At 43.8% G+C, this 26844-nt stretch overlaps 1 protein-coding gene across 4 annotated transcripts in view; it reads left to right on the plus strand.

The window, feature by feature from the left end:
* The window catches only part of ap3b1a (adaptor related protein complex 3 subunit beta 1a), an 83927-nt gene extending 58201 nt beyond the window's left edge, over positions 1 to 25726 (plus strand). For all 4 annotated transcript variants that reach the window (XM_035391361.1, XM_035391358.1, XM_035391360.1 and 1 more), the window contains 5 exons: positions 1283 to 1511; positions 4151 to 4235; positions 8263 to 8360; positions 13199 to 13337; positions 24691 to 25726. In XM_035391361.1, the coding sequence (XP_035247252.1) occupies positions 1283 to 1511; positions 4151 to 4235; positions 8263 to 8360; positions 13199 to 13337; positions 24691 to 24847 (708 nt within the window). In that variant the 3' untranslated portion in view covers positions 24848 to 25726. The remainder of the gene's footprint in view (positions 1 to 1282; positions 1512 to 4150; positions 4236 to 8262; positions 8361 to 13198; positions 13338 to 24690) is intronic.
* The last annotated feature ends 1118 nt before the right edge of the window (positions 25727 to 26844 follow it).

The following is a 26844-nucleotide window of genomic DNA, read 5'->3' on the forward strand; positions in this document are numbered from 1 at the left end:
GAAATTAGGCCGCGCCCGTTGTAATTGTCCGACTATTTATACAAACCTGTCACAACATGTCAGGCTGCTGCATTTTATTTATTTTCAAAAAATCTGGGAGAATCAAATAAATGATGCATTGAATTGCTTATGTTTTATGGACTCCCCTTTTCCATTACTCATTGGTATTAACCTGACGTAAAAAGTACTCGGATGGAAAATCTAAGAACTGTTATGTGTGTGTGTGTGTGTGTGTATTCTGTACGTGGATGGAATAGTTATGTGCGCTCATATGTGTGCGCACACAAGAGCCTTCCAAATAAATGCGAAAGGCACTGCTTTGTAAAAATGCAATTGACAAAATTTGTGCTCACCCATTTTTTTTTTATTGTTCTACCTTTCATTCAACGCTTGTATTTGATGTGGTTACTTGTGCGCGTTTTTGTGGAATGGAAACTCTTCATTGTGTGCTTGTAGAAACCGCATAGCCCGAAACGGTAAGTGCATGCTTCTGTGTCAAAGTCTGCGTTCGCCTTTTCTGAGCACGCTGATGACTGTGGAAGATCAAGGCAGTGAAATGTAAAAGGGCTTGTAGAATTTATTTATTTATTTTTTTAAATAAAGACTGAATTATAGGAAAGGCTAATGCGAAGATGTTTTTGGGGCAAGAACATGCATTTTTTACACAATAACTGTGTTTTCTTTTCCCTGTCAGTCTTTTATTCTTCCCCTCTCCTCTGTGATAATTAATTTAGTGCTCCTAAACCCTAAAAGCCCTTTTTAGCCCCAGAAGAGCAGGCTTAGAAGACTCTTGTGTTTTGAGTGATGGCCATTGTTGTTGGTTTTCTTTTTTTTTTTTTTTGCCTTTGCTGCTCTCCAGCTAACCTCTTTGTCCTCTTTAAAGCTTGTGTGTGAAATGGTCCCGGTGCCAGGGAATGAATTTACAGTGCGAGTTGATGTTAATTGGGCCAGCTGAACTGAGGGCATCCGTCATCCATAATGGGAGGGGGGGTGCGGGTGTCAGTTCATCTTACTGTAGGGGTGTAAAATTCCCCTTTATGGCTGACTACGAGACATAGGGAGAGGCTGTCAGCCTTGTGGGAAATTGAGTACTCTGCTGTGTAACCAAAATGTTATTGTTGGTATCCAGAGTTGGTATTCATTTGATTTCACTATCCCCCGTGTGGTATGTGTAAGCACATACTATGCTTGTGCATTTATATTGAATGGATTCCTGGCATGGCTGTGGCCTTGTAGACGGCTGCTTGTTGAGTGGTGGTGTGTGTGTGCTGGTGTTTTCCAGGTCAGCACTCCGGTGTTTGTGCCGGCGAAGTCTCACGAACTGCTCCACCGGATGAGCGGGAAGGGGCTGGCGGCGCAGTACCACTTCCCCCGGCAGCCCTGCATCTACAGCCCCAGCATGGTGTCTGTGCAGATCACCCTCACCAACAGCAGCGACCACAAGCTGGAGGAGATCCACATAGGGGACACCGGCCCCCCGGGGCTCAATATCCATGGCTTCAGCAGCATAGGTGAGCATGGCCCAGAGGGGACTAATCCCCACTGCTTCAGAAGCATTACTGTCAAGGGGGGACTAATCCCCACTGCGTCAGAAGCATTACTGTCAAGAGGGGACTAATCTCCACTGCTTCAGCAGCAAAGGTGAGCATGGCCCAGAGGGGACTAATCCCCACTGCTCTGCTTCAGCAGCATAGGTGAGCATGACCCAGAAGGTACTAATCCCCAGTGCTTCAGAAGCATTACTGTCAAGAGGGGACTAATCTCCACTGCTTCAGCAGCATAGGTGAGCATGGTCCAGAGGGGACTAATCCCCACTGCTTCAGAAGCATTACTGTCAAGAGGGGACAAATATCCTGTGCTTCAACAGTGTAGGTGAGCACTGCAGAGAGCATACTGATCCCCACTGCTTCAGCAACATTACTGCTAATAAGGGACTAATCCCCTCTTCGTCAGTAGCATAGATGAGCATGGCTTTGAGGGTACTAATACCCACTGCTTCGGCAGCTTTACTGCCGAGAGAGGACTAATCCCCATTGCTTCAGTGGCAGAGGTTAGTACTGCCGAGAGGGGACTAATCACCACTGCTTCAGCGCCATTGGTGAGCACTGCAAAAAATAAAATAATACTGCAGTACTGGAGATCATGTAACAGTGTATGCTTCAGCAGTCTAGGGAAAACTGCTGATATAAAAAATGCTTGTTCTACAGTATTGATGACCACAAAAGAGCAAAAACCAAAACACATTCAGTGACATAAATAGTGTTTGTAGCCCTAAAACAAATGGACCGTATATCCACTGCCGCAGGAGTGTAAATGTGCACCGCTGGCCAAAAAAGGGCTATGCATCTGTCCATAGAGCAGCAAAAAACTAAATTAACAAAATAAAATACAGAGAAAATAAGTGCCGCTTCAATAACATACTGTAGCTGAGAATCTACTGTTGTATGGTTACTGCCAGGTTAAAAGGGCAAGTCCACTCCAAGAGCATGCCAGAAAAATGGTGGTGGCAGCAGTGCGCAGTATAATTGTGAGGGAACCGGGCTTGCCTCTAAGAGGTTGCAGGTTCAATACCCAGGTGGAACACTGCCGTTGTACTTTTGACCCAGGTACTTAACCTGTATGTCTTCAGTAAATAACCAGCTGTATAGAAATCTTGTATTTAAATACAGTAAGCCCTGTAAGTTGCTTTGTCTGCTAAATGCCTAAATTGAAAATGTAACTGCAAACATGCTTCGCCAAGTCTTTTAGAACCTGTTTATATAATTTGAGACTGTGAATTAAGAGATTAAGATGTAACTTAAAGGGAAGGTTTACTTTCAGGGTATTTTCTAAACAGCATTTCACTTTTATCTTATATTTTGGATTTACCCAGACAGGTTATTTTTGTTTTCGATAGTTACAGAAGTTTTTGACCTGCTTGATTGATTGTAGGTATCAGGGCATTCAGGGGTTTGTGGACTAAAGCAAGAAAAGACACCTGCAGTACCTCCCTATAGCAGCCTACAGCTTTAGACCACAAACCCCCAATGCTTTAAAATGTCCTTCATTATACTCAAAACCTGTCTGGGTCAATCAAGGACACACTAAAATACTGAAATGATATTTTTTTAAACTCAGAAAGTAAACTGTCATCAGCATCAGAATTTATTGTGGTTTTAAAAAATGTATTGTAAACATGTCCTTTTCAGTGGAAAAGTAAAAAGTACTATTTTTTTAAAACTAATCTTAAGATGTGAAATAAAATATTCTTTCATATACAGCCAAGCAGGAACGCATGAAGGCACACACGTTCATAAACACACTAGAACAAGCATATCAACCAGACTGTCATCTGTCTGTTCCATTTTCCATTGCAGAAGGAGCTACGGTATCTTAACAAGTGTTCTCGGTGGAGGATGAGCCGATGTAGAGCAGCCCGGATTTCCAGCGCATGTAGACTGACAGTACAGGCGTGCGACAGTAACACCACACAGTACAAAACTTCACGATAGAAACGATTTGGTTAAAACGTAAGACGCCGGTTTGCACCGCAGCATACACAGCACAGATATTCTTATATTTTCACTTCGCAGGCCAAATGTAGACTTCACCATTCGCCTCGCCATAGCAACCTCTGGATATTTATCCTCCGGGTCGTGGCGCGATTTTGACAGCGGGGCGTTCTCTCTCCCCGCCCGCGGTCGTCATGAGCTTTGATGGCTTCTTAGCTCGTCCGACGGGCTCGCGCGAAGACGCACGGCGGAACGCGCCGAGCCCGCCGATTCATTTCGAGCCGCGTCTGTCGCGAGCGGAACCATGCTGTTTCCATCAGAGGCCCTCTGTTCTGGTGCTCGCTTTTTATAATCTGTGACATTGGTGCTCGGTGGAAAGGCGGTGGGGCCTTGGCGAAGGTGCGTGTCAGACGTTTCTCTCTCCCGTCGGCTCACGGGGCGAACCAGATTTGAGGAGTCGCTGACATTCCCCTCCCGTAAACCGGAACGTCTTATCGGCTCGGAAAAACGAATTTTTTTTTACGTCGAAGAATGAGATTGAAGATGGATTTCTGAGAAAACGCGGTGTTGCTTTCTGAAGTAGAAAACAGAGTCTCACGCGGTGCCTATTTATTTCCACATCTGTCACCCCATTGTGAGTCTGTCCCTTATTCTTTCAGATTGCCTGGAGCCAGCTGCCTCCATCACTGTGTCCATGGGTATCGACTTCAATGATTCCACTCAAGCAGCAAACTTTCAGCTTTGGTAAGAAGTCAATTTACATCGGGCAGTGTGTTTGCCCTCAGAATGCAAAGCCTGCTGAGTACATGCATTATATACGTTTTGTATTTGTACTCTTAAGTATATATCTCTATAGCTGCTCTCAGATGAACCACAGGAATTGAAATAAAAGAAAGTTGAATATTACTCAAATAAATATTGAAACATCTCCAATGGGGAAAATAAATGAGACTCATTTGTTGAATTGTGTCAAAATGACATTGTGTTAGAGACTTTTTTTTTAGATGTTTCTCATTTACTCTTGAGCCTGAAAGACAACAGAATACATGCTCATTGCCAGCAGTGTTTTAATATCATGCACCAAAGTCGGCTTTCTTTCCTTCTTAAATGTATGGATCCCTCTTTGCCACTGGACACAAGATTTTTTCTTCTTATACCAAAAAAGGAAATGAATTTCGAGTTACAAATGCCACTGGGGCTGCGTGCAAGTGAATTTATTTATTCATTTATTTTGCAAATTGTAACATATTGCATTGATTTTATGCAGATTACAGCATACACATATAATATAAATATATTAAAGAAAAGCGATTACTTACCCCGCATTGCCTAGTAATTGTTTATTATTTTCCTATTAGAAAAGCAGTGTCGATCAATAGCATAGAATACCAGGCCATGAATACCATCACCATAAATAGATTTGGCCCAGACATTAAAGGTAGATTATTTTTAATGATCTGGACAATGTGAGTCCAATGGCACAGCTCGCCAAATTACAAACCGATGGAATGAGTAGCGGTGATAAATTCATATCGCACGTGTATTTTCGTTGCTGTGAGAGGAGCTGTTGCTCGTGTGTTAAATACGGCGAATTACCTGAATCTTTTTTTCCCGTGTTTGTTTGTTTTTTTTCTGCTCCCTCACATCACTGGTCAAGACTGCTGACTCGAATAAAACACAGTCACCCCATGTTTCCAAATTCTCATACGGGTGCTGCGCTGCCTTGATATACGAGAAGTATCCACGCGCAGATATTCAGTAGCTTTCCCTCACCTTCTTTTATGAGTTTATGAAAGGACGTGTATTATGCATTTAAGCTGATTTCTTTTTAATTAGGGTTTGATTACAATTTAATTGAGGGAAGTCCTGCTTTTCTGCTTCCTGTTTTTAATTTTCACCGTACTGTAGCTTTTGATGAATTTTTTCACGTGTAAATTTTGATTCAAATTGCTTTATTTTTGGAATTAGTTTGCTCATGGCTTATTTTTACGTCAGGCGGTTTCAATTGGATCATTATGATTTATTATTATTAATAATTAACTTATCTGCTTTGATAATTCACTATCGTCCTATACCGGTGTCTTGGTCATCTTACTATCCTTGTGCCTTACCCACCTTTATTTCTCTCCAAAAATTTGTTGGCCCAACTGACACGTTTCTACAGAACTGTTATTGAACTGGGTTTAATTGTAGTAGTTTTAGAAATGATGCTAAGTGCCAGTGATTCATCTTGGGAGTTCTTTCGTGTCAAGTTCTATAAAGTTGTAAAGGGAAGGGTTTTGCCGGTGCTCTCTGCAAGACGCATCAGACATTTTCAGTAAAACCCACTAAGTATGATTATTATGGGAGCCTAAGTACATCTTGCCAAGATGAATTAAGAATCCTGCTGGGCCCGGGGGGAGAGTGGGGGAAACGTGTGATGTGAGTTAAAGCGTGGCTCTGGTTTGAACTTTAGGCAGGCCAGAGGAGCCGAGCCACCCTAAGGCCTTAATATGCAGGAGGGGTGATTCTCTGCCCCCCCCAGAAATGGAATGCAGAAAGGCGGTCCATCATTTTCCCCTCTTGTTGCTCTTCCCCAGACAAGCATCCCTTGCCTTGCATCAAATATAATTGATCCTGTAGCGGTGTAATCACAATTACTCACCTTCTTAATTGGCCTGCCCCAAATCAGAAAATGGAAACCGATCGGCAGCGCGGGGGATCGATAGTGTTATCAGAAAGCCGTTTGGGGCGGGGGAGACGGGCGTAATGGGGGGATCAATCGGCCTCAAACGCCAATCATCGAGTGTGTTGTGCATGGCAATCGGCGCATTTCCCCCCCTCTCCTCGGTCAGGCCGATGTGGACCGTCCTCCAGCTCGAGGAGCGCCTTCCTTAGGTGGTTTCCATCATGCCCCACGTGCATGTGCTGCAATGCTAATTGATATTTCGTGGGATGGGTGGTGACCACTTCTTTTTTTTTTTAGGAGATATTGCATACTTTACAGTTACTCTGGCTTCTTAAACAGGGGAAATACTTTTTTTGGGAGGCAGTTGTTTCGATGTTCCAATAGTTCTACAATGATCTATAGAGCTTGTAAGTCTTTCTGTTTGTCTGCTGCATCTGTCAAAATAGAAAGGTACTTGTGTGAAGGTAGATTTAAAGGAGTCATTGCCAATAAATGTCTACCCTGATTGTCGGTTGGAGCCGGTAGAGACGATGCAAGGCCAGCTCTCTCTGAGTAAACCGGAGTACTAACATAAGGATATTTTTCCTGAAAGTGTGCTGCAGTTTTTTTATGTGTGGGGTTTGAAATGAGAAGATTAATATGTTTGAAAAAACTTGCAAACAAGCAAAACCAGTGAATGGAATGGTGCACCAGCGCGGAGTTAGAAGCAAGTAGCTACGACAGGACACAAGGCGAGCAGCTGAATTCCCTGTTCTTTTAAAGGACGGCGAACAGAACCCAGCAGCGAGAGTTTTGATTCCGCGTGGCAGGGAGTCCGGGGTATTGCAATCCCGATGAAAGCAGGACGTGCTCGGCTTGCAGCCTGAACCGCGGGGCTGCTCCTGCCTTTCCCGCCTGAATCTGGGCCTGCCGTCTCCATTTCTGCTCACTTCTATCCGTGAGCCCAGGCCTCTGCGCCCCCAAATACAGGACGCGGTTTAGCTCGTGTCTACGCTACCCGGAGCCACCCGTCCCTGCCCGATACGATGGGAGCAATTTGCAGAGAGCCGGCGATGGCAGCGGCCGCGGAGCCGAGCGTGACCCATTATGCGCGAGGCGCTGGGAAATGCCGGCCGCCTCTAATCAAGGTCACGGCGCAGTCTGCCAGCGCGGCAGCTGGCTAATGGCCGGCCTCGGGCCGGACAGATGCAGAACGGGCGTCGCCCGCGGTCCCCAGGCTCCGCCGGACCTGCGGCTCCAGCGCGGTGGCGACGGAAAGTCATTCGTTTGTTTATCGTTTAGAAACGTGAAATGTTATTTTTTTTGTTCCTTAATGTGCGTGAAAAATAACAGCGACCGCGCGGCGTTAGTGTTTTTTTCACGCGGGGGGGCCGAGCCGTCCGGGAGAACGGAGACGAAGGAGTCCGACAGGTTTATTAATCTGCGGCAGAGAGCTCTTGGGGCTGCGCGTATCTGCTTTTGCTCCCATCCGATTGCCCTCAACACAACAGGCTGTTTCTGCATTGCATCTGGGCACGTGAGATGCCCATGCTTTGGTCTGTGTACCATCATGGCATCCAGGTGAACCAGAGCTTAACATCATGTTGAGGCTGTGGGCCGAAGGGCAGTACTGTAGAATCAAAACGCAAAGCCCAGCATGCAACAATCACCGAAGGACAGCATTCTCAGTTCTTTGTGTAGTGATTTCTGTCCCACCAGTGAAGGAATAGATTCTGTAGCCTTGCACCCCAGCCTATGGATCTGCCCCAAAATTGCAAGCTCTGTGAAACCAGTCTGGTGACAGTTGTGGGTGTCATAAATTACCTCTTTCTGGGAGACATGTAAACGTAACAGAACTGACGTGTCCAGTGTGTGGGCGTGTCGGTGAGCCGGGTTGTAATTGATGTAATTGATTAATCTCAGCCTTAACTTTTTACGCAGTAAAATAAGGTTTGCAGACTTTGAAATCCTTGGACCAGCGTCAAGAGGCAGAAGTCAAGACGTCCTTGTCTGAGATAGCTATTATACTGTGTGAAAATGGTTTTATCACAGAGATACTGGAGGCACAGACATTTTGTCTTTGACATCGACTGAAAGCTCTGATCTCCTGGTGTCCTATTTCAGCACAAAGACTGACCAGTTCAGCGTGTCCATCCAGCCAGCGGTGGGAGAGCTCTTTCTGCCGGTCACGATGACGGAGCAGGACTTCCTCAAGGAGCAAGGTGAGATTCCAGCAAAGCTCCACCCTGACTCTTCAGCGCCCCCTCTCCCCCAAGCCCTCCATCACATCTTTTACATTCATTTGACTGGCTTCCATAATATTTGATTGTTGGTTTTCTATTCAACTGTTTATTACTTGTACAAGTTGATTTCTGTGCGTTTTGAAGTCATACAGCAATACCCACATACTTACCCACAGCCCTTGTGTTCTTGCACCTTACCCGCCTTAGTCCCTTTTAATGGCACTGTGCTGCACTAAGAAATTACCAATTTTTTGCGTTGAGTTTAGTGAAAAACTTCACTCCCCCTGTTGTCAATGTAAGCTTACCTGACTGGCTCTGAATCTCCAGTGCGGCCCCTCCAAACGGCTTCCCAAACCTCAGGCCTCAGTTCGGTGGGGGGGGGGCTTGGCCAGGTACGCAGAGGTACCGTGGCCTGTGGCCGTACAAAGGCTATCGGAGACGCTCGCTCCCTAGCTCTCTCACCCCCCCGCCCCCCGCCCCCTGCCCGCCCCCCCCACGCCCGTTCTCCCGGGGACTGGATGTTTTGATCCGGTTGTGTGTGCTCCGCCACTTCCCTGACTGCCCAAACAGAACCGAGAACGCAGCGGGTCGGCCCGGGATCCTCCCCGGACCCGTTGCCAAAACCCCTTTTTCTTCTGCCACTTCCCCTATATGGTTGTTGATTATTTGTCTGAATAAATGTGGCAGCTGTGTGTTATGTTTAATAGAGCAGAAAGGCTACTCAGAATAAAGCTATTTGAAAATTTGTTTATGTGAAATATTTGTAAATATAGGCAGGTCTCCTGGTGCCCCGGCGTACCCTTCCCCTGTCTTCCCGAATTCGCGTTTTGACGCGGGACCGACGGTTGGCAAATATGCCGCATGCTCTCCCAAATCCCCCGGCAGCGCCCCCCGGCTCTATTTCCAGGCTCGCTCGGAGGAAGCGCGGCGCGTGGAGTGATGTCTTATCTGCGGGGTGGACCGGAGCAAAGTCTTATCAGAATCCCCCCAGGCGTAATGGAGAGACGCTGGCTTCCATTAGAGGGCTCGCTCCGCTGCCCGTGCCCATGCGTGTTCTCTCCCTCCACGTCTCGTCCAGGGGCGCGAAACGGAAGACTTGTACCGGCTCCTCGTACCGAGCCTCTGTTTCAGTCCCTGGCCAGCGGGTCATTCAACTGCTAGTCCTGATTCTTGCGCTTATTTAGTAAATTTGTTTGTTTTTTTTTTGTTGCTCTTTTTTGTGTTTTCGACAGTTAATTTCGTACGTTCGTCAGCTCCAATTTGGCCCATCGAACGCTCTAAAAAAATAAAAAATAAAAACGGCAAATAGATGTGCCAGTCTCTGGCGGAGCAGACAAATGGTCATTCAGTGAATACATTTGCAGTCCTCACAAATTGTATATCAATATAAAGCGGCGTGGCATTTAGCAATATTAATATTGGATTTCTGCGAGTTTCGCCACCGTGGGCTATTGTGTCCATAATGCATTCTCCTCAAATGGAACCTATTCATTTAGATGCATTGGACTGTAGTAAATTCTACAGTCTTTCAGCAAAGCTCCCATTTTTTTGAATAGAAGAGCATTTGCCATTTTTTTGGCCTTTTAACTACCCTGAGCAATCACATTTGATGCCAGTTAATTACGACACTTTTTCCCCTCTGCCTCTCCTTTTCCAGCTCAGCAATCGAGACAATGCGTTTGCTTACCATTCTGCACAGCTAAGTGTTCCTCTGCATGTAAATTAATCTTGATTCAGTTTACACTGTCATGCTGAGTGGTACAAATTGCCCATAGCGATAAAACTGCATGGGTAAAAAGCAACAAACAAAAAAAAAAAAAAAACCTAGTTAGATTAACACGCGCCTCACTTGATAGGATGTTACTTTGCTTTATGCCAATACATTAGCCGCAGCTAATGAATCTTCTGTTCTGAAAAGCATGGTATAGTTGATTTTTAATTTTACTTCAATGGAGCAGTACCTTGTCTTTTAAAGTCCCAAGTTAGACAAACCATTAATGACAAGAGTGTTAAGGTTAAATATGAAGCAATGCATTGTCTTGCCTGAGTGCCATCCATCTTTCCATTTGCGCGGGCTCGACAAAAGTGGCGGTTTTGTGCAACATTTCCTTTAATTGCGCGGCGGGCGGAAAACAGGCTTTTAACATAAACATAGTTACATTCATTTATTCAGCATTTGCTCTTCAATAGAGCTTAATGGATAAGGTTTAAGCCCTAAGTGAGCATGCACAAATCTCTCTCTCCGCCGCCGCCGCGTCGACCCGCTCGCTCTGCTTAAAAGCTGCTCTGGAGTGCCCCGCGAGTTGCTAAGCACATATCTTATTTTCTACTCGACCTGCCTGTTACAGAATGTTCCCTTTCTTCTGTTTTTGGGGAGAATTAAGCACTTCCTCCTCCGGCCTTATTAAAGTCCTCAGTAATGAAAACGCTGCTTTCTCTACCGGGGACTTCACCTGCTTTCTCCTTTATTTACTTCTTTGTTTCCGGCTGCTTTGTTATTGGTGTACATTGTTGCGATATGGTGTGCCTTCCCGCACCGTATCTTTTGTTTTTAACTAACTTTATTGTTTTTCTTGGACTGCATTAATTGACCATTTCAATGCTTTGGGCACAATAGAAGAATTCTGTATTTGCTACAGCCTTATTAACAGAATTACTTTTTGCATGTTTAATTATAATTCGATTTTCAACATGCTCCTTGCATTTTATCTGATGACTAGCAAGCTCCTGGGCATGGATTCTGTTATTTTGCCAGTGAACACTCAATTTTTAAATTCAGATTGGTTTAGGTATATCTAATCTAGCCTCTGGATTAATTAGTTGAAAGTGATAAAACTGGATATTGAAAATGTATTAATTCTTAGACTGACTTCTTGATGCATTCCTTTCTCATTAAAGATGTTCCTACAACCTGCCAAACTAATTAAAGAGGTTGAAAAATGCACTTTTACCTAAAACAGGAAAACAGCAGCAACATCAACAAATTCAACAGCAATCCACTGCTCTTATATTTAGTATATTTTTACCTTAAAATACAAAATAATGGATATGCTTTTTAATAAGGAAAATAAGAATTTTAGATTTTTTGTGTAAATTTTATACTTCCGAAATCCCACAAGCCTGTTCTTTTGTATTATATATAAAAATCATGCAAGTGCATTCCTCTGGAGTTCAATGCGGGTATTCTGAGAAAGCGGAGAAATGACAAGAATTGTCCGCAAAGAAAAAAGTGTTCCTGTCATAAATGATGTACCGCTGTGTACTTCTGAATTCATTTAGCATGTTGTGTGTGTGTGTGTGTGTGTGTTGAGGGTGGGGGGTTCATGTTAGTTCAATGTACATGATGTGGATGAGGGGAAAAAAGTGCAAAAACATTTCTAGAAACTGCACAACACATAGCCTAATGTTTACATGTTTTTTTTTTTTTTTTTTTACTGAAACAAATGTATTTTGTCTGAGTTTATGGAGATGACGATTCAGAGCCAGTAGTTCATTCATTTTAAATATAATTCTACATAATACAAATTGCCCTAATCTAAATAAAATAATAAACCTAATTACATAGTAAATAAATTCAAAGGTGATTGAAAAGAAACGCAGTTGAAGCTTTAGGTTCCTGAATTGGAATTTGGGAGGCAGCTGAGATCACATGCCAGGATTGGTGGAATTTTGTTGCTGGGTTTGTAAGCCATCATTATCCTCTAACTTCAGGATAACTAAGGACATCAAATCTTTTCCCCGATTTAGAATTTCCAATCACAGTTTCTGAGCTCGTTCTGCGTCTGCAACATCCTCCATTAGCTCAGAATGTCACACCCTATCATGCCCGCTCTCACCAGCACCACCCGTCCCTGCATTCCCCTCACCCGCTGCTCACCTGTTCCACCAGAGGACTGCACTTCCTGGTGTGGGGTCCTTATTGAGCACAGGAGATGCTGATACATGGTCTGCCAGTGAATAACCTGCTGACTAGAAGCCTCCCTCCTCGAGCCATGCGTTTTGCCAGTTACATAGATTTTCAGTGGACCTTCTCCCCACAGTTGGCACTGGCTCAGGAAATCTTTTTTTTTTTCCTTTTTTTTTCTTTACACAACCTGAGAGCCCCGGTTTCTGTTATCTTTTGAAACGAAGGCCAAAATTATACAGCCCAAATTGTACTTCCGTTTCAACGAATAAATACTCAATTATTTGTGTTATGAATGATAAATTACCAAGTGCTCGTCAAGCAAAACGGTAGCATCTTTTTTTAAATTTTTATTTATGAAAGGGTCCGTGGGGCTAACTTTGTGTCAGTCATGCGACTAAGGGATTCAGTGCTGTGCGTAACAGTGAACTAATGATGTGTTTGTTCCGTCCTCTGGAGGGACGTGACTCTAACCGCACTTGATATGGTGTTGACGGTGTTGATCACTGGCAGCATCTGAATTTACTTTAATCATCTAAATTTAATTGTATTATTCATTTTGCACAATTACATGGTTACCATTACAGCAGTAATGAGGTCTGAGTCCGCTGAGGTTGTGCATGGGAGTGTGATTTAGAAGCTCATGCATGTACATTTTGAAGACTTCTTCACACAGTGGTGTTTATTTAATGCCGCTGTTAATGCTTGTTCCTTTCTTCTGAATAATACAACAATTGAATGGAAAGATTTCCTTGTTATTGTAATCTCTGTTAAATTAGCATCCCTGGTGTAAGATTTGCACTGGATTGAAGTGTACTTTTGTGGAAAGATTGGGAGAATGGTATGATGTATAATCAATGAAATGAAGTTGGTTAGTCGGCTTTTAATCTTAAACCTTGTCTTCCACCAATAGGAAAGCTGGCGGGGATGAATGAGAGCTCTGCGACCGTCACCATGGCACCAGAGAATGCATCCAGCCAACCAATTGGCACGAAAGTGGTGTCTGTGGCCAACATGGGTGTGGTCCCCTCTGGTCAGGACAATATACTCAGGTGAGCCAGGCTTATATTTGCCTGTCAGTATAGTCTAACAAAAAGTAGAAACCTCTTTTATGCAATCCGTGCTTGATCAAGAAATATTTATTCAATAAAACGTGGTGCTACGATGTCTACTGTAGAGCTATGACAAGAAACTCTTATTTTGACAATGAAGCATGTTCACAACTGTATGTAAGTGCTGAAAATGTGAAAAATAATTTTGCACAGAGAATTAATACGAGCATTAGGTTTGTACTTACAAGCATTGGATATGAGCACACACAAGCATTGGACTTGTACATAACTTTACCCTATTCCTTCACTGAAAGAAAATATATAGTTATTATTGTTGTAATTATTATCTTGCTTATATAACCATATAAGGGATTATTTATCAGCCTAGGTTTTTGTAGTATAGAATCCAGCACCAGAACCTTAATAGAGATTTGTAAAATGGTGGTTTTGAAAAATCACATTGCATCGATGGCTGTTCTACTGTGGAAATGTCACAGAGTCCATGGCTGACGTGTGAATGTAGCTGAAGTGGTTGGCAGTTGTAAAAATTCCAGTCCAGCAGTAACACTGTGTGAAATGGCTTTGCTTGTTATAGACAGACCTGCTACGCAAATGTTTAAAAACGCTTGTGCGTGTAATTAGTGTACACAGCATGTGCTAATGAGCTTCCTCTTCTGCCATGCGTATATGAACACCTGATAGATAATTACACCATACTCTCTCTCTCTCTCTCTCCCTCTGCCTCCTATTTAGCCTTCTTTTATTAATTGTTTTCAGTCCTTCCACAGTGCAAGTAATTGCTCAGTAATTATTGTACATAATTCTAAAAAATACAAAAGTGAATCCATAAACAACATGTACAATAGAAGCGCGAAGCATCATTTTGTACATGTGTTAATGAGTAATTCTCCGGAATAGGAGAGATGGAAATGCTGACTGTCTGCATGCACAAGTGAAAGGGATGAAAAACAATCTGCCACATATAGTAAAACGGCACCTCATCTGACATTTGGATGACAATAATCCTGTAATTTGATTATAAAATATGATTGCATATGAAAACAACCTTGGTCAACACTAGCGCAAGGACACACCGAGAGAATGTAGAAATCAATGGCAGGGAACGGGAGGGACCCCAAGACAAAACCTCATATTTCATTTTGAATAACCAATAGCGCAAATTGCCCCGTGTCATCAATCTTTCCTGTGTGCCCAACGCGTCCGCGGGAGGCCCGCCTGTTTCCGCCGCCGCGCGTTCGGGAGGTGGTGGGGGGCGTGGCGAAAACCCGGCGCCCGCTGACCCGCGGCCTCCTAGGGGGCGATGTCTGCCCCCCCCCGGTTGTAAAGGATATAAGGAAAAAGCTGAGTGGTTGTAGGCAGGTCACTGAATATTCGCCATTTTGATGGACAGGTGAGGAGCCGGGCAGAGAAAAGTGTGCTTTGGCACCATAGCTCGGTCCAGGTTTGTTTAAACTTCTGGTCCGCTGGACTGTGCAAAGCCGCCTGTTGCTAGATTAAGATACTCATGCGCGTAGATCTTTAAAACGTCTTCGCACAGCACAGTCGGTCTTTACTGTCGCTGTTAGTAGTTGAATAGTTGTGCAGATGGATTGAAGGATTTCCTTGTGCTACTTGACCCGGTTGTTCATAATGACATTTTAATCTCCTCTGTTAGATTTACCTTCCTGGTACATGAAAAAAAACTCCTAAATCAGAGAAGTTCAGGGGTAACCAGCATTAGAAAGATAATACCTATAGAACCAGCTTGTACTGAATGAACCACCAGAGTGGAAGCATAGGAGAATATAATGAGCAGCATACTCTGCTGCAGAAAGCACTTTGCAGTCATGGAAGGATGAACATGCTCCATTTGAACTCTTTAGAATCTAGAACCTATAATGGCATGGCATTATTCACAGCGAGGACGCTAATTAAAGGATACACGAATGGTGTGTTCATTCTTAATGAAGGAGGGAGGAATATTGAAGTCATTCTGTGCTCTGTTATAGTAGGAAAAGAAATTTTTACTGGAGATCGAACAGTGGAGCTGAAGGGCAGAAGAGGGCTAAAGTTCTGTTCTGGTTACGCTGAATATGCTCATGTCAAAGACAGCTAAGTGCAAGGAGGCCTTACAGTAAGACTACCTCGTGGTGCAGTGTTTGGCAATTAGTATTTTAACCAGAAGGTTTTTAATTCCAGGCGACGCCGTGTAGTTGCACTGTTGAACTTTGATAGCTATGTGGCTGTCTAAATGGACTATGTGCAAATTGTAAGTTGCATGAGAAGATTGTCTGCTAAGCCTGTGAATCATAAATGTAAAGCAAACCCAAAGATATTCGTAGCAGGCCTACAGCCTGATGTATGCTGATAGACTGGTATGACTGAGTGGGGCAGGTCATTCTTATCCCTTTCCTGTTCCTCTTCTGTCTCCTATTATACCCCATCCCTGTCTCATACGTCTCCTGTAATGCGTATGTCCTACACCTATTCCATTCATAAATTTCTCATTCCAATCCCGTTCCACTCCCAATTCTGCTCCCATTCCACAACTGTTCTGCTCCTATTCCACACCTGTTCTGCTCCTATTCCACACCCGTTTTGCTTCCATTCTGCTCCGGTTCCACTCCCATTCTGCTCCTATTCCACTCCCATTCTGCTTCTATTTCACTCCCATTCTGCTCTGGTTCCACTCCCATTCTGCTGTGGTTCCACTCCTATTCTGCTCCTATTCCACTCCTATTCTGCTCCTATTCCACTCCTATTCTGCTCCTATTCCACTCCCATTCTGCTCCTGTTCCACTCCCATTCTGCTCCTATTCCACTCCCATTCTGCTCCTATTCCACTCCCATTCTACTCCTATTCTGCTTCTGTTCCACTCCTGTTCTGCTCCTATTCCACACCTGTTCTGCTTCCATTCTGCTCCTATTCCACTCCCATTCTGCTCCTATTCCACTCCCATTCTTCTTCTGTTCCACTCCCATTCTGCTCCTATTCCACTCCCATTCTGCTCCTGTTCCACTCCCATTCTTCTTCTGTTCCACTCCCATTCTGCTCCTATTCCACTCCCATTCCGCTCCGGTTCCACTCCCATACCATTGCCATCCCATTCCCATTCCACCACCATAGCACTTCTGTCCCAGAGAGCATTTCAGGAGCTGCTGCGAACAGCCGAACACGGCCTGCCGATACACCGTGAGCCCACAGCGAAGCGATCGATCCGATCGGATCTGAGCCCCGAGAACTCATTGCAGAGGTCACTCTCTATTACCAGTTTTAATGAAGGCGCTCCTACTGCACCCAGTGCCACAGACTCCCTCTCAGGCTGTCGCTGAAGGGGGCGTCAGAGGGGGGTGTAGAGGGATCCCCCCTGTTAAGACTCCTTCCCTGTCTGAGGGGCTTTCTGGCAGGGGCTCATTGTGATGCTTACTTGGTTTTTGGTAGTTGTTCTCTTTACTCTCAAAGCTTGTACTCCGTATTTTCCGTATGGATGCACCAGATTACAAGAACCATTTTACTTAAATATCCATCTAAAAAGTTCTGTTTTTCAATATTCACTTTTTTCTTTCCCTCTATTGTAGAAAATAGAATTTTGAAAATGAAGCCTGAAGCCAATAACAGTAAATACTTTCAGTAATAGTGTAGAATATAGTAATTAGTGTAAAATGTTGTGATTGTGACTTCAAAATTGTAGCCAAAACTATTGATTAATCATCACTGCATGGTTTTACCCAATTCAAGAGACACCTCCATTCAGTTAAATTACAAGAAGAGGAAGAGTTGTTTCCCAGTGACATCTTTTCATATGGTCTTTTGCAGCTACAGAACACAGATTTTGACGCATGTAAAACAGGTCATAATCAAGAGATTCTCAGGGAAAGACACAAAATCAGGATTTTTTGATGGGGATCCTCTTTCAAGTTTCAAGTTATGAAACTGCATATTTTACATTTAAATGTTTTTGTATTTAAATGTTTTTGTACTGAGTTTTCTCAGGTATTACAGGTCTTCACCCGTCTGCTTTGTATTACTGTGGATTTCATCTTGGTTAATTTTTTTTCATGTAATATTCTAATTATTGAACAGATGACAGGTGGAATGTCATGAGTAAATATATACGCATGGATGTAATTAAATTAATTTGTATTTGAGGTGAAAATATATTCTGAAAATCTTTGAAAAACACAAACCAACTTTGAGAGTGCATAAAATAGGATTATTTTATCGTGCCAAATGAATAAGTTGCTTATAATTCATGCTTGTTATTTTTTCCTACTGTCCACAATCCAAAGTAACAGTAATGGTGTGAGGTGCCATTTTCGCTGTACAGGGTCCTCTGGTAACCATTGTCAGTGCTCCAGTGTGACTGAGTCTTGGTCTCCTTAGGATTCTGAATTGTCACCACATACACACACACACACACACACACACACACACACACAGCTTTTGAGGAAAAAACTTCCAGGAGGAAACTGTCATACATTTGAATTAAATTTGTATATACTGGAATATCTTTTGTCAGCATTAATGGTATTTTAAAAGGGACAAAATTTCTGGCCATATTTTAATGTGAAGTAGATCATTTTAATAGGAAGATGAGAATATAGAAAATGGCTAATTTCTCCCCTTATGATTTAGATTATTTTTTCCTCCTGAAATATTTTAGCAAATGTTATCAAAGTTCTTTGAATATTCAAAAATATATAATGGATTTTGTATGCAGGAAGGAGAATGCACACTGAAGCACTGATCAGTGCTTGTCTCACAGGGTGTTATATAGTTCACCACTAGGAGGCACCACTGCTTTTTCAAAATGTCAACCTTGAAAATTAGACCCTTAAACCCATAAATTGTATGGCAAAATGGAAGCTTGTAATAAATCACACGGATTGTAAATGTAGGAAAACCTGCAAGTTAAACTTGTTTTTGATATTATTTTAAAGACTTGTTTGAACTAAAAAAAAAAAAAGCTGAATTAAGCTCACTTCATTTTAAGATCAGGTCATTTGATTTACTATAGTTTTAAATTAGTGGGAGTAATATGTTTTTTGAGTTTCCTTGTGATATTCAAAATATTTTGTAATGTAATCAAAAAAAATTAAAAATACATTCACAGATTTTTGTATTCTTAATTCCTTAATCAGTTCATGAAATTCAAATTTGTTTGCCTTTTTTTTCTTCAGTGAATATCACTGGGTATGTTGTGGTGTTTTATTTTGTGTGGATATAAGTATAGCTGGTTCACAGAGAAACAAATGCCATTTTTTGCCAAATGCCAAGTGAAGTCATCAACAAAATAAAATGTTGATGGATTTGTTTATTATGGTCATGCACATTTACAATTAGCATACAGCTTTCAAGTAAACTTTGAAGCATCATTTCAGTGTTTTTTAGTGTGCTTTTTAAAAATAAAACTTCCTACTCGTACGGCCTCACTCTTTTGAAATAATCGGAGAAGTTCAGCGCCCACAGCTGCCGTGTGTCAGTAGCTGCTGTGTGTCAGTAGCCCTGGTGGCCGGTCAGTCTCTTCCTGGAGAGCTAATTTCACGGCCCTTTCATAATCCTGTTCGTAAGCCGCAATAAAATGTCCCTGGCCCGGCGGCACGTGTTCGTCTGTATTTAATATCGACGCTCTCCTGCGTGGACTCCGGGAAGTCTCCTCGTGCGGAACGGGGGGGGGGGGGGGGGGGGGGGCTGGGTTTTTTTTCACCAGCACCCGCCGGCTGGATCGCCCCATCTGTCCGCCTCCGTGCCGTGGCCCCCCCGTCAGACATTTTGTCAACTTTAGGCTAATTATGTGAGTGTGGCCCCCGGCGGGGAGCCGGCGGGTACGGGGGCCCGTCTCTCCTCCCTAATAGGGCCGCGTCTGCCTCAGCTGACTTAAATTGAAGGCTCCGTGTCAGCAGCGCTGGCCTGAGTGGGCCTTTGTAGCCTTCAGGACACAAAGTAAAAGGGATCAGGCCGGGATTATCCGAATTAAGGGACGGCGCGAAGGATCGGCGCGGCGCGTTTTCCCCTTAAGGTCATTTCGCCCCGACGGTCCTCATCGTAGAGCGGTAATAGAGAAGCGTATTGTTGCGCTCCTGGGTAAATCAGATATCAGTATTCACTCTCTAGCGATGTGCAGGTTTACCATCGGCGAAGTGATAAGCCTTGCGGAGAATCCATAGGACAAATGTTGGTTAATCTGAGGTGCCATCTGCCCTGCCCAGATGAGTCACATGACTGTGTAACCTCTCAAATTCCAACGATGGAGCTCAGTTCTTATTACTGCTCATTACTGCTCATACAGTAATAGGTAACTGGCTGATGCAACAGTCTTCCTTCAGAATTTACAAGTCTCATATTGCATTTATTTGAAAACCTTATGAGCCTATACCAACATATGCAACAATTTGAACCTTTTACATTTTCATTTTTGTTCGTTATTATCCAGGTTTCCTCTGCCATATGGTCACAAAGTTCCATATAAGCTTGATGGAGTTTCAGTTTTCAGAAAGTTTTTTTTTCCTGTTTCAACAGCTTTAACAGACATTTCTCTTCAGTAAGTATTTCCAGTGTTAGTTGACATCCATTTTCTTGATAATGCCACAGAGCTAGTTATATTAGAAAGTGGACACCAGGGAAAAATGTAGTATTCTTTTTCAGATCTCTGTGCAGTTTTGTGAAATAAATGTTATTCAATGAGATTTTATGTTTACTGATAAAGATTCCCAGGTTTTGGCCCATTGAGTTATAGAACACACACTTATGGATCATCTAAAAACCCTCGTAAAGGGACGATAAAGTTAGCCATATCAGGCTTTTACAAAGACGGCTTGCCTACAAAAGGCTATCTCTAAATGCACGGTCAACACATTCTCTGGGTTCACTTTTGCTGCAGTACGGTCTTTCAGGACAGGCCAGTGTTCACTGAGCAGTGCCATGGCGTTGAAAGTATTCATCCTAGACACAACAGCAAATTCTGCGCATTTCCACTTAACCCAGTTTCCATAAGACTGAACACTACCCACATTCAAGCAACCGGTGCTTCGTTTTCCCGGTTCCTCTCTCTTACTGTTATTACTAATTAAAGGATCGGCACAAGTTAAAAGGAAGCAGATGGTAAAGAAACGGTGAGAATCAACCGTAGCTGGACGCAGAGCAGGCAGCGATGCCGCTCAACAACAGAACGCCTCCTACGGCGGAGGGTTGTGGTTTGCTTTTTCGTACCGCACAATTAATGCTCCGTTTAGCCGCCCCAAGAAGATCGCAGAGGAATACCAATGCTCCAATAAAGGACTGTCAAACACAATCTCACCTTTACCTTGTCATAGACGGGGCGGGGGGGGGGGGGGGACTGCCATGAAAGGGGGGAAGGGGGGAACGTTCATGCTGCTTTCTGTGCTGCCCATTGCTGCGGTTTTTATTATTTGTTGGGATAAACAGGAACGTAGGAATGATTATAAAAATAATTAGTTTTCCCCTCACGTTACTTTCACATGTGAGCACCAGTCACTCCATGCTTGTTTCAGAGCTATTAGCAAGAACGCTACTATTTACCCATGGGGCAGATATGCAGGGGTAAATAATTGTGTATGGAAACGGATGGAACTGGAATTGGTTAATGCCCCGATGTTTTGGTTTGACTATTTTTGTGTATATTGTCACATTAAAGAAACTGAATGTATTCTTATGACTACTATTGCCTGCAAGAAGATTTAAATCTCAGTTTGACTCCCCTGGTCAAGTTAAATAAAATAAAAAAATATACACACACACACACAGCATTGTGAATATTCAGGCAAAAATGTAATAATTTTGAACCACAATAATCTAGTCTTCTCTGGTAAACTAAGACTGTATTAGGATTCATACCATTTTTCACAAGTATGAAAGAGGGTCACATCTGCCACTGTATTCTAGGGGTCCATTTATAAATGCGCTCTTATTTGGTGCTCCGGTCCTACTGATTTATACCTAGCAAGAGGGTATATTGTCCTTGCCTAAAGGAAAACGAGTGCAGGTTAGGCATTAAAAGTGTACGTGATGTTTCATTGCAGTCTCGTGTGGCATGTTAACCTGCCTATTGAGCAGATGTATTGGCCACCAGTTTATTTAAACAGTAGAGAGCCTCAAACACTCGAGGCAATGAATCACTACTGAATCACAGTATGGTTGTGGCTCAGACACGGTTGTTGTAAACCAAGGTCATGTGCTTTTGTGTAAAATAGCAGCCCCAGGCTCTTGTAGTTGTCGACTAAGTGATAGATTTGTGTCCTTCATACATTAGCAAGGCTCTATGGAATTGATGAAGCTATCTAATGTTTCAAAAAGGGAAGAGGTCAGTAAAACAATGATAGTGTATATAAAGGAACTGATCTAATTTTTTTTGTGTTTTTGTGTATTTTTCTCTGTCTGAATCACCAAATCCAAATTACAGGGGCATGTACCAATGCTTATCTATTCATCTTGAAAAATATTTACTTATACTGATATTTGCATGGCTATACATAGAACAGTGTACTCAAAGCATGGATATTTGCTCATGTGTTGAATTTAGTCAGAGCTGCATCTGCATGTCTCATGTTGATGGGCCCTCTTTCTGCAGTGAAATCTGTTGATGAAAGCACTGTCTTGGTCCATAGAGAGCTTCCAGGAACCTAATTTCCAGGCCCTGCTTCTTGCAGGAAGGGCCCCAATATAAGCCTCGTCTCACTGGACAGGCCAGAAAGACCACAGCCCAAATACTTGAGCAGTCTCAGTAAGAACTGCTGGATGGTTTTGAATAAGCTCCACTGCACAGATAAACAAGAGCTCATCAGTGCCCCTGCTTGGTCAGGGCACCCCATTGCTCCCTGGCTTTGAAATCATTGCACCCACAACGAACAAGCTGCTAAATCATATACACTCAAAAATGTGTGTAAAAGCCTGTTTAGGCAGGCTTACATTCATTAGTTATATAAACAGTAAAATGAATGCCAGTTATAAAGGGCATCAGCCAGTGGTTGTTCAGATCCATTAATTGGCTTTTGATTAGCCATCCCTTGTCTTTCTTTTCTGTGCAGGTCTTGTGTTCATAACCTGTGTAAAGGAATGAAATGTGCTTTTATTGCATATTTTTTTGAACAGCAGCATGTTGTTAACACTCACGCCCAAAAAAAGCACTTAACAGAGAGCGCAGACTGGATGTGATGTGTATGTGTACAGACTAAAATCTGAGCTAAGTGATGTAGCTAATTATTCCCGAGTCAAATTAATGACATGTTTTGCATTACGTAAATCCTTCTGTCGTTGGCTCCAATCCGGTGATTAATATACTTTCAGTAAATCAGGTGATCAGAAGTATTCTGGGATTTGTATCAAATGACAAGTAATTACTTACGACTCGTGAATAGTCCTTCCTTTTGTGCATGTCTGAACCGATACTTGCTTTAAATTCATTTTCATTTATTTGCCTTTGATTTTAAATCCGCTGCTAAAAATAATCAGTTAACCGTTTCAAATGCAGAGAAGAAAAAAGCGCCAACCGCGTTAGCGCTTTATAGGAATTTTCTGGGATATTAGTGTGTTTAAAGGTTGTACATTAATTTTTAATACAATTATTTTATTAGTGACCCTCCCCGGCTGAGATGTGAGCCCTATTCCGACAGCAGAACTGGGGCTCGGAGCGCCTTCAAGGAAGGCCATCAAGGATGTTGATGTAATTAAAAGGGAGGCGAGGAGAAAAATAAATTACTCATTTCAAGAGAATCTGCTTCCTGCTTAAGTGGCTAATATTTTAATTAAGTCTGAAGAGAAGTTTTTGGAGTATCTGGTGATAAACTCCCTCTTTTCTGTTGATGGTAATTAAGCCGGTCCCAAGGGGGGCCGGGGGGGGGGGGGGCGGGGGGGCTGGAGAGGCGCCGGCGGCAAGATGTGTGCTAATTGTTCGACATGAGACACTGTCCAGTTGGTTGGCCGTTGAATAGACCCTGCCGCCGCTGACGGGCCCCGCCGCTTGTTTGAAGATGACCCATTGTGGGTCTTTGTCAGGGCTAACCGGGGGCCCATTGTGGCCAAAGATGTTGCGCAAATTGAAGCAGATGGCTCCGATTCAGACACGTGGCATTCAGAGGGGCGGGTGGGCGGAGTCAGTCGGCAAAAAGGAGGCCCGGTCCCGGGTCAAGGACCCGCTTGGCACTTGTTAGTGTCTACAATGGGGCCCATGTGTGCCCCGTTCGCCATCGCTGCGGTGTTGCCAAGTAACGTGGCGGTGAGAATTCTCCAGAGCTCCCGGGGAAAGGGGGGGGCGGGTGGGAGCACTCCGTCTTATTCACCGCCTCCCCGTCCCGGCCCCCCACTCACGCCTCCATGGGGCGGACCTCAATGGGCCGATTGACAGGGGGGCTGTATCCAGCCCCAAATGGCTTTTCAGTCAGCTGTGATAATAGACTGACAGGTTTTTTTTCTCTCTCGCACTATTACTGGGCAATTAAAGGATTTGCAGTGTTTTGGAATTCGGTTGTTGAGGGGACACAGTGCGTTCGGCGTGGAGAGGCACACTCTAGTGTGTAGACTATCAAACCTGCTCTGTTCTCCTAAATCAATGTACGACTGTCGCTTTAATTGGGACAAGCCTAGGGCATTTCCAAGTGCATTATACTGCATGTGGTTTTGAACATAATCACAAAACACTGAAACACTGCAGTGTCTGCTGTTGTGTCTCAAAGCCGATGGTCAGTCCAGAAATATAGGACGTGGTTCAATTTGTTGATTCAGAGAGCTTTGTTAGAACCAGGTCTGAGATTTGTGTCTGTGTGCGGACCCATTGCCTGATGATAGCTCAAGAGCCCAAATATCTTCATCTTTCCAAAAGGCTTCTAGTACAAGATACAAAATGATCATTTCCAAAAAATTAAATAAAGTCCCTTTTGCTCGGCAAGCCTACATGTGATTTGTTAGAATTAGGGTTCCACTTACAGTCATTGGCCTGGACTGAAGCACCACTGGACCATGGAACCCTTTCAGTCTGTCTGCCCAGGTCTCTATGGCTCCAATAACAGACGCAGTGAGAGCCAAAAAGCCATGGCACATGATTTCTGTCCAGCGTTACAGTGATGTAAGTAGACAAGACTAACTAGCCTGCAGAACACCACTCTAGCATGTTGTGCATCAAGCAGATTTGAGGCTTCTTTGTCATCTGTGTGACCGAGTCCTGTGATGGGTTGGGGGTGAGGGGGTGAGGGGGAGGGAGTGATCGACAGGGAAGTTCACGGTCGATTTCTGCCAGGCCGGGATTGAAAGCGATTATGTTGGGGCCCTTTTTCTGGGAGAGAGGCGGCGGGGGAAGGCGGGTCTGAGCGTGCTCTCTGTGGTCCTCCTCCTCCTCCACAGGTTCGCCGCCAGGACGACCAGCAGCGGCGCCCTGGTGCTGGCCACGGCCGAGCTGAGGGAGGGGGCGGCGGCGGCCCTGCTCACCGTCAACACGGAGAAGACGGTCATGGGGTCCATGCTGCTGCGCGAGCTGAAGACCGCCCTGTCCCAGGGGTAGAGCGCCCCCCTCCAGCCGCACCGCGCCACAAACACCTGAGCGCGTCAGACCCGCCATCTGGCGCCGCCCCCGCTGAGGGAAGAGAGAGAGAGAGAGGACACGGCTAAACAGTACTCTGTGTCCCCATCCCACACATATACTCACACACACACACACATATGCATACAAACACACAAACAAATGCACACACACAACGACACACACGTGCACAGCCGTACACATACACACACACGTACACAACCACACACGCACGCACACACACACCCAACACGCACACAAATGAACACACGTGCGTTTATTTGAGCTCCGTCTTGTTGCCTAGATTGAAATTCAATGTTTTATTCCAGAAAGAAATAATGGTTCTTGCATTTCCTTCGCTCACAGACACCTACTGTACTCCTTGGCTAAACCCAGCAGTGCTGGAGGAATTCAGCCTTAGTGGTCTGTGCTGTAGTGCCAACAGGAACCCTTGTAGCACTTCTTTCTCCATTATAGTTTTTGTGATACAGCTGATCTGAAAAAACTGTACTAAGAGAAACTTGCTTTTAGAAAACTTTCATGCCAAAGGGTTTTTTTCCCCAGACCAGAATAAGCCTTGCTATTTCCATTTAAATTTACATGTCAGGTAGGCCAGGTTGTCCCAGTAAGTTTTCTACTCCTGTCATTTAAAAGAAGGGTCTTCTCTGGACTGCCCATTTCACTTTGTTCAAAATGAAGAAATACAAGTGCCTTTTTTTTGCTAATGAAGAAAAAAGTGTTTTTAAACCGCCAAAAAAAAAGAAAGGTAAGCGTTGATCGGTGAGTTCTGTGCCACTTCTGTGTAAAAATAAGACTCAATTTATTAAAATGAGAAAAATAAATGTGTTTTGTTCCTGGTTATTTGGGAAGATGCTCGCTTGGATCCAGGAAGGTGTGTGTAACGCCCATTTCTATTTGCGTATATCCTGCTAAGGGTTTCCTGTTGCTCACCTTTCCCCTTCTCTAGACCAGACGTGGTCTCCCACATTCTACCCACCTTTCCTGTTACACATCTCTGTTAAGCCTACATACTAAACACAGGCATGCCAAAGCTCCAAACGTTGTTGTTGTTGTTGGGTGATCTTAATCATCGTGAAAGATGGGTCTGGCAATAGGAATGGAGCCGTCATGGGGTGCTAGGATGGAGACGGCGTTTTGTTTATTGAGTTGTCGTTAAGAGGCACTCTTTCTTTTTTATCTATACGTTCTTTTTTCCATCTCCTCGGCTCCCCTAAGACGTCGTGTGTTTGTTACGTGTTTCTCTTTTGAGCATTTCATACTCTGTACATGTTCATATTACACAAGTAAGGCTTGAACCGTGCTCCTGGTAATAGGTTGGACACAGGTTCCTTTAACATGAAATCACTTTATTAGGTTCTGGAGATGTGCAGCATGCAGTTCAGTTAGAGGGCACCCGCAGTGAATAGGCTTGAAGCTGTGTACACAGGGGTACCCAAAAAAAAAAGATCACCGAATGACCTTTCCCTCTCCACAAATTGTGTTAAACTCCTCCCCATTAACCTCTCTTGTGTCAAACACATTTGAAATTAGTATGTGTTCTCCATTTAGTGTTTACCCTCTCGAGATTGATGATATTGAGATTGATAGGTATTGATTTTTAACAGTAAAGTCTTTTTTAAACTGAATCTGATCGTGGCCGCTCTTGGTTTGTTTCTCATTGTCAGAATGCTGAGTGAAATGGCTGTGGCTTAGTGTCAGGAGCATGCCTGTAATTTAAACGAACAGCAGCACTGAGAACGAAGCTGTCCTCCAACAAACCTCAGCCTTGGTATTGGGAGAGCAGCCTTTAGCCCGAAGCCTTATTGGGAGAGCAGCCTCTAGTCTGAAGCCTTATTGGGAGAACAGCCTCTAGTCTGAAGCCTTATTGGTGTAGTTGCCTCTAGTCTGAAGCCTTATTGGGAGAGCAGCCTCTAGTCTGAAGCCTTATTGGGAGAGCAGCCTCTAATCTGAAGCCTTAT

The sequence above is a fragment of the Anguilla anguilla genome, chromosome 14 (genome assembly GCF_013347855.1).
Source record: "Anguilla anguilla isolate fAngAng1 chromosome 14, fAngAng1.pri, whole genome shotgun sequence".
NCBI classification, from domain to species: domain Eukaryota; kingdom Metazoa; phylum Chordata; class Actinopteri; order Anguilliformes; family Anguillidae; genus Anguilla; species Anguilla anguilla.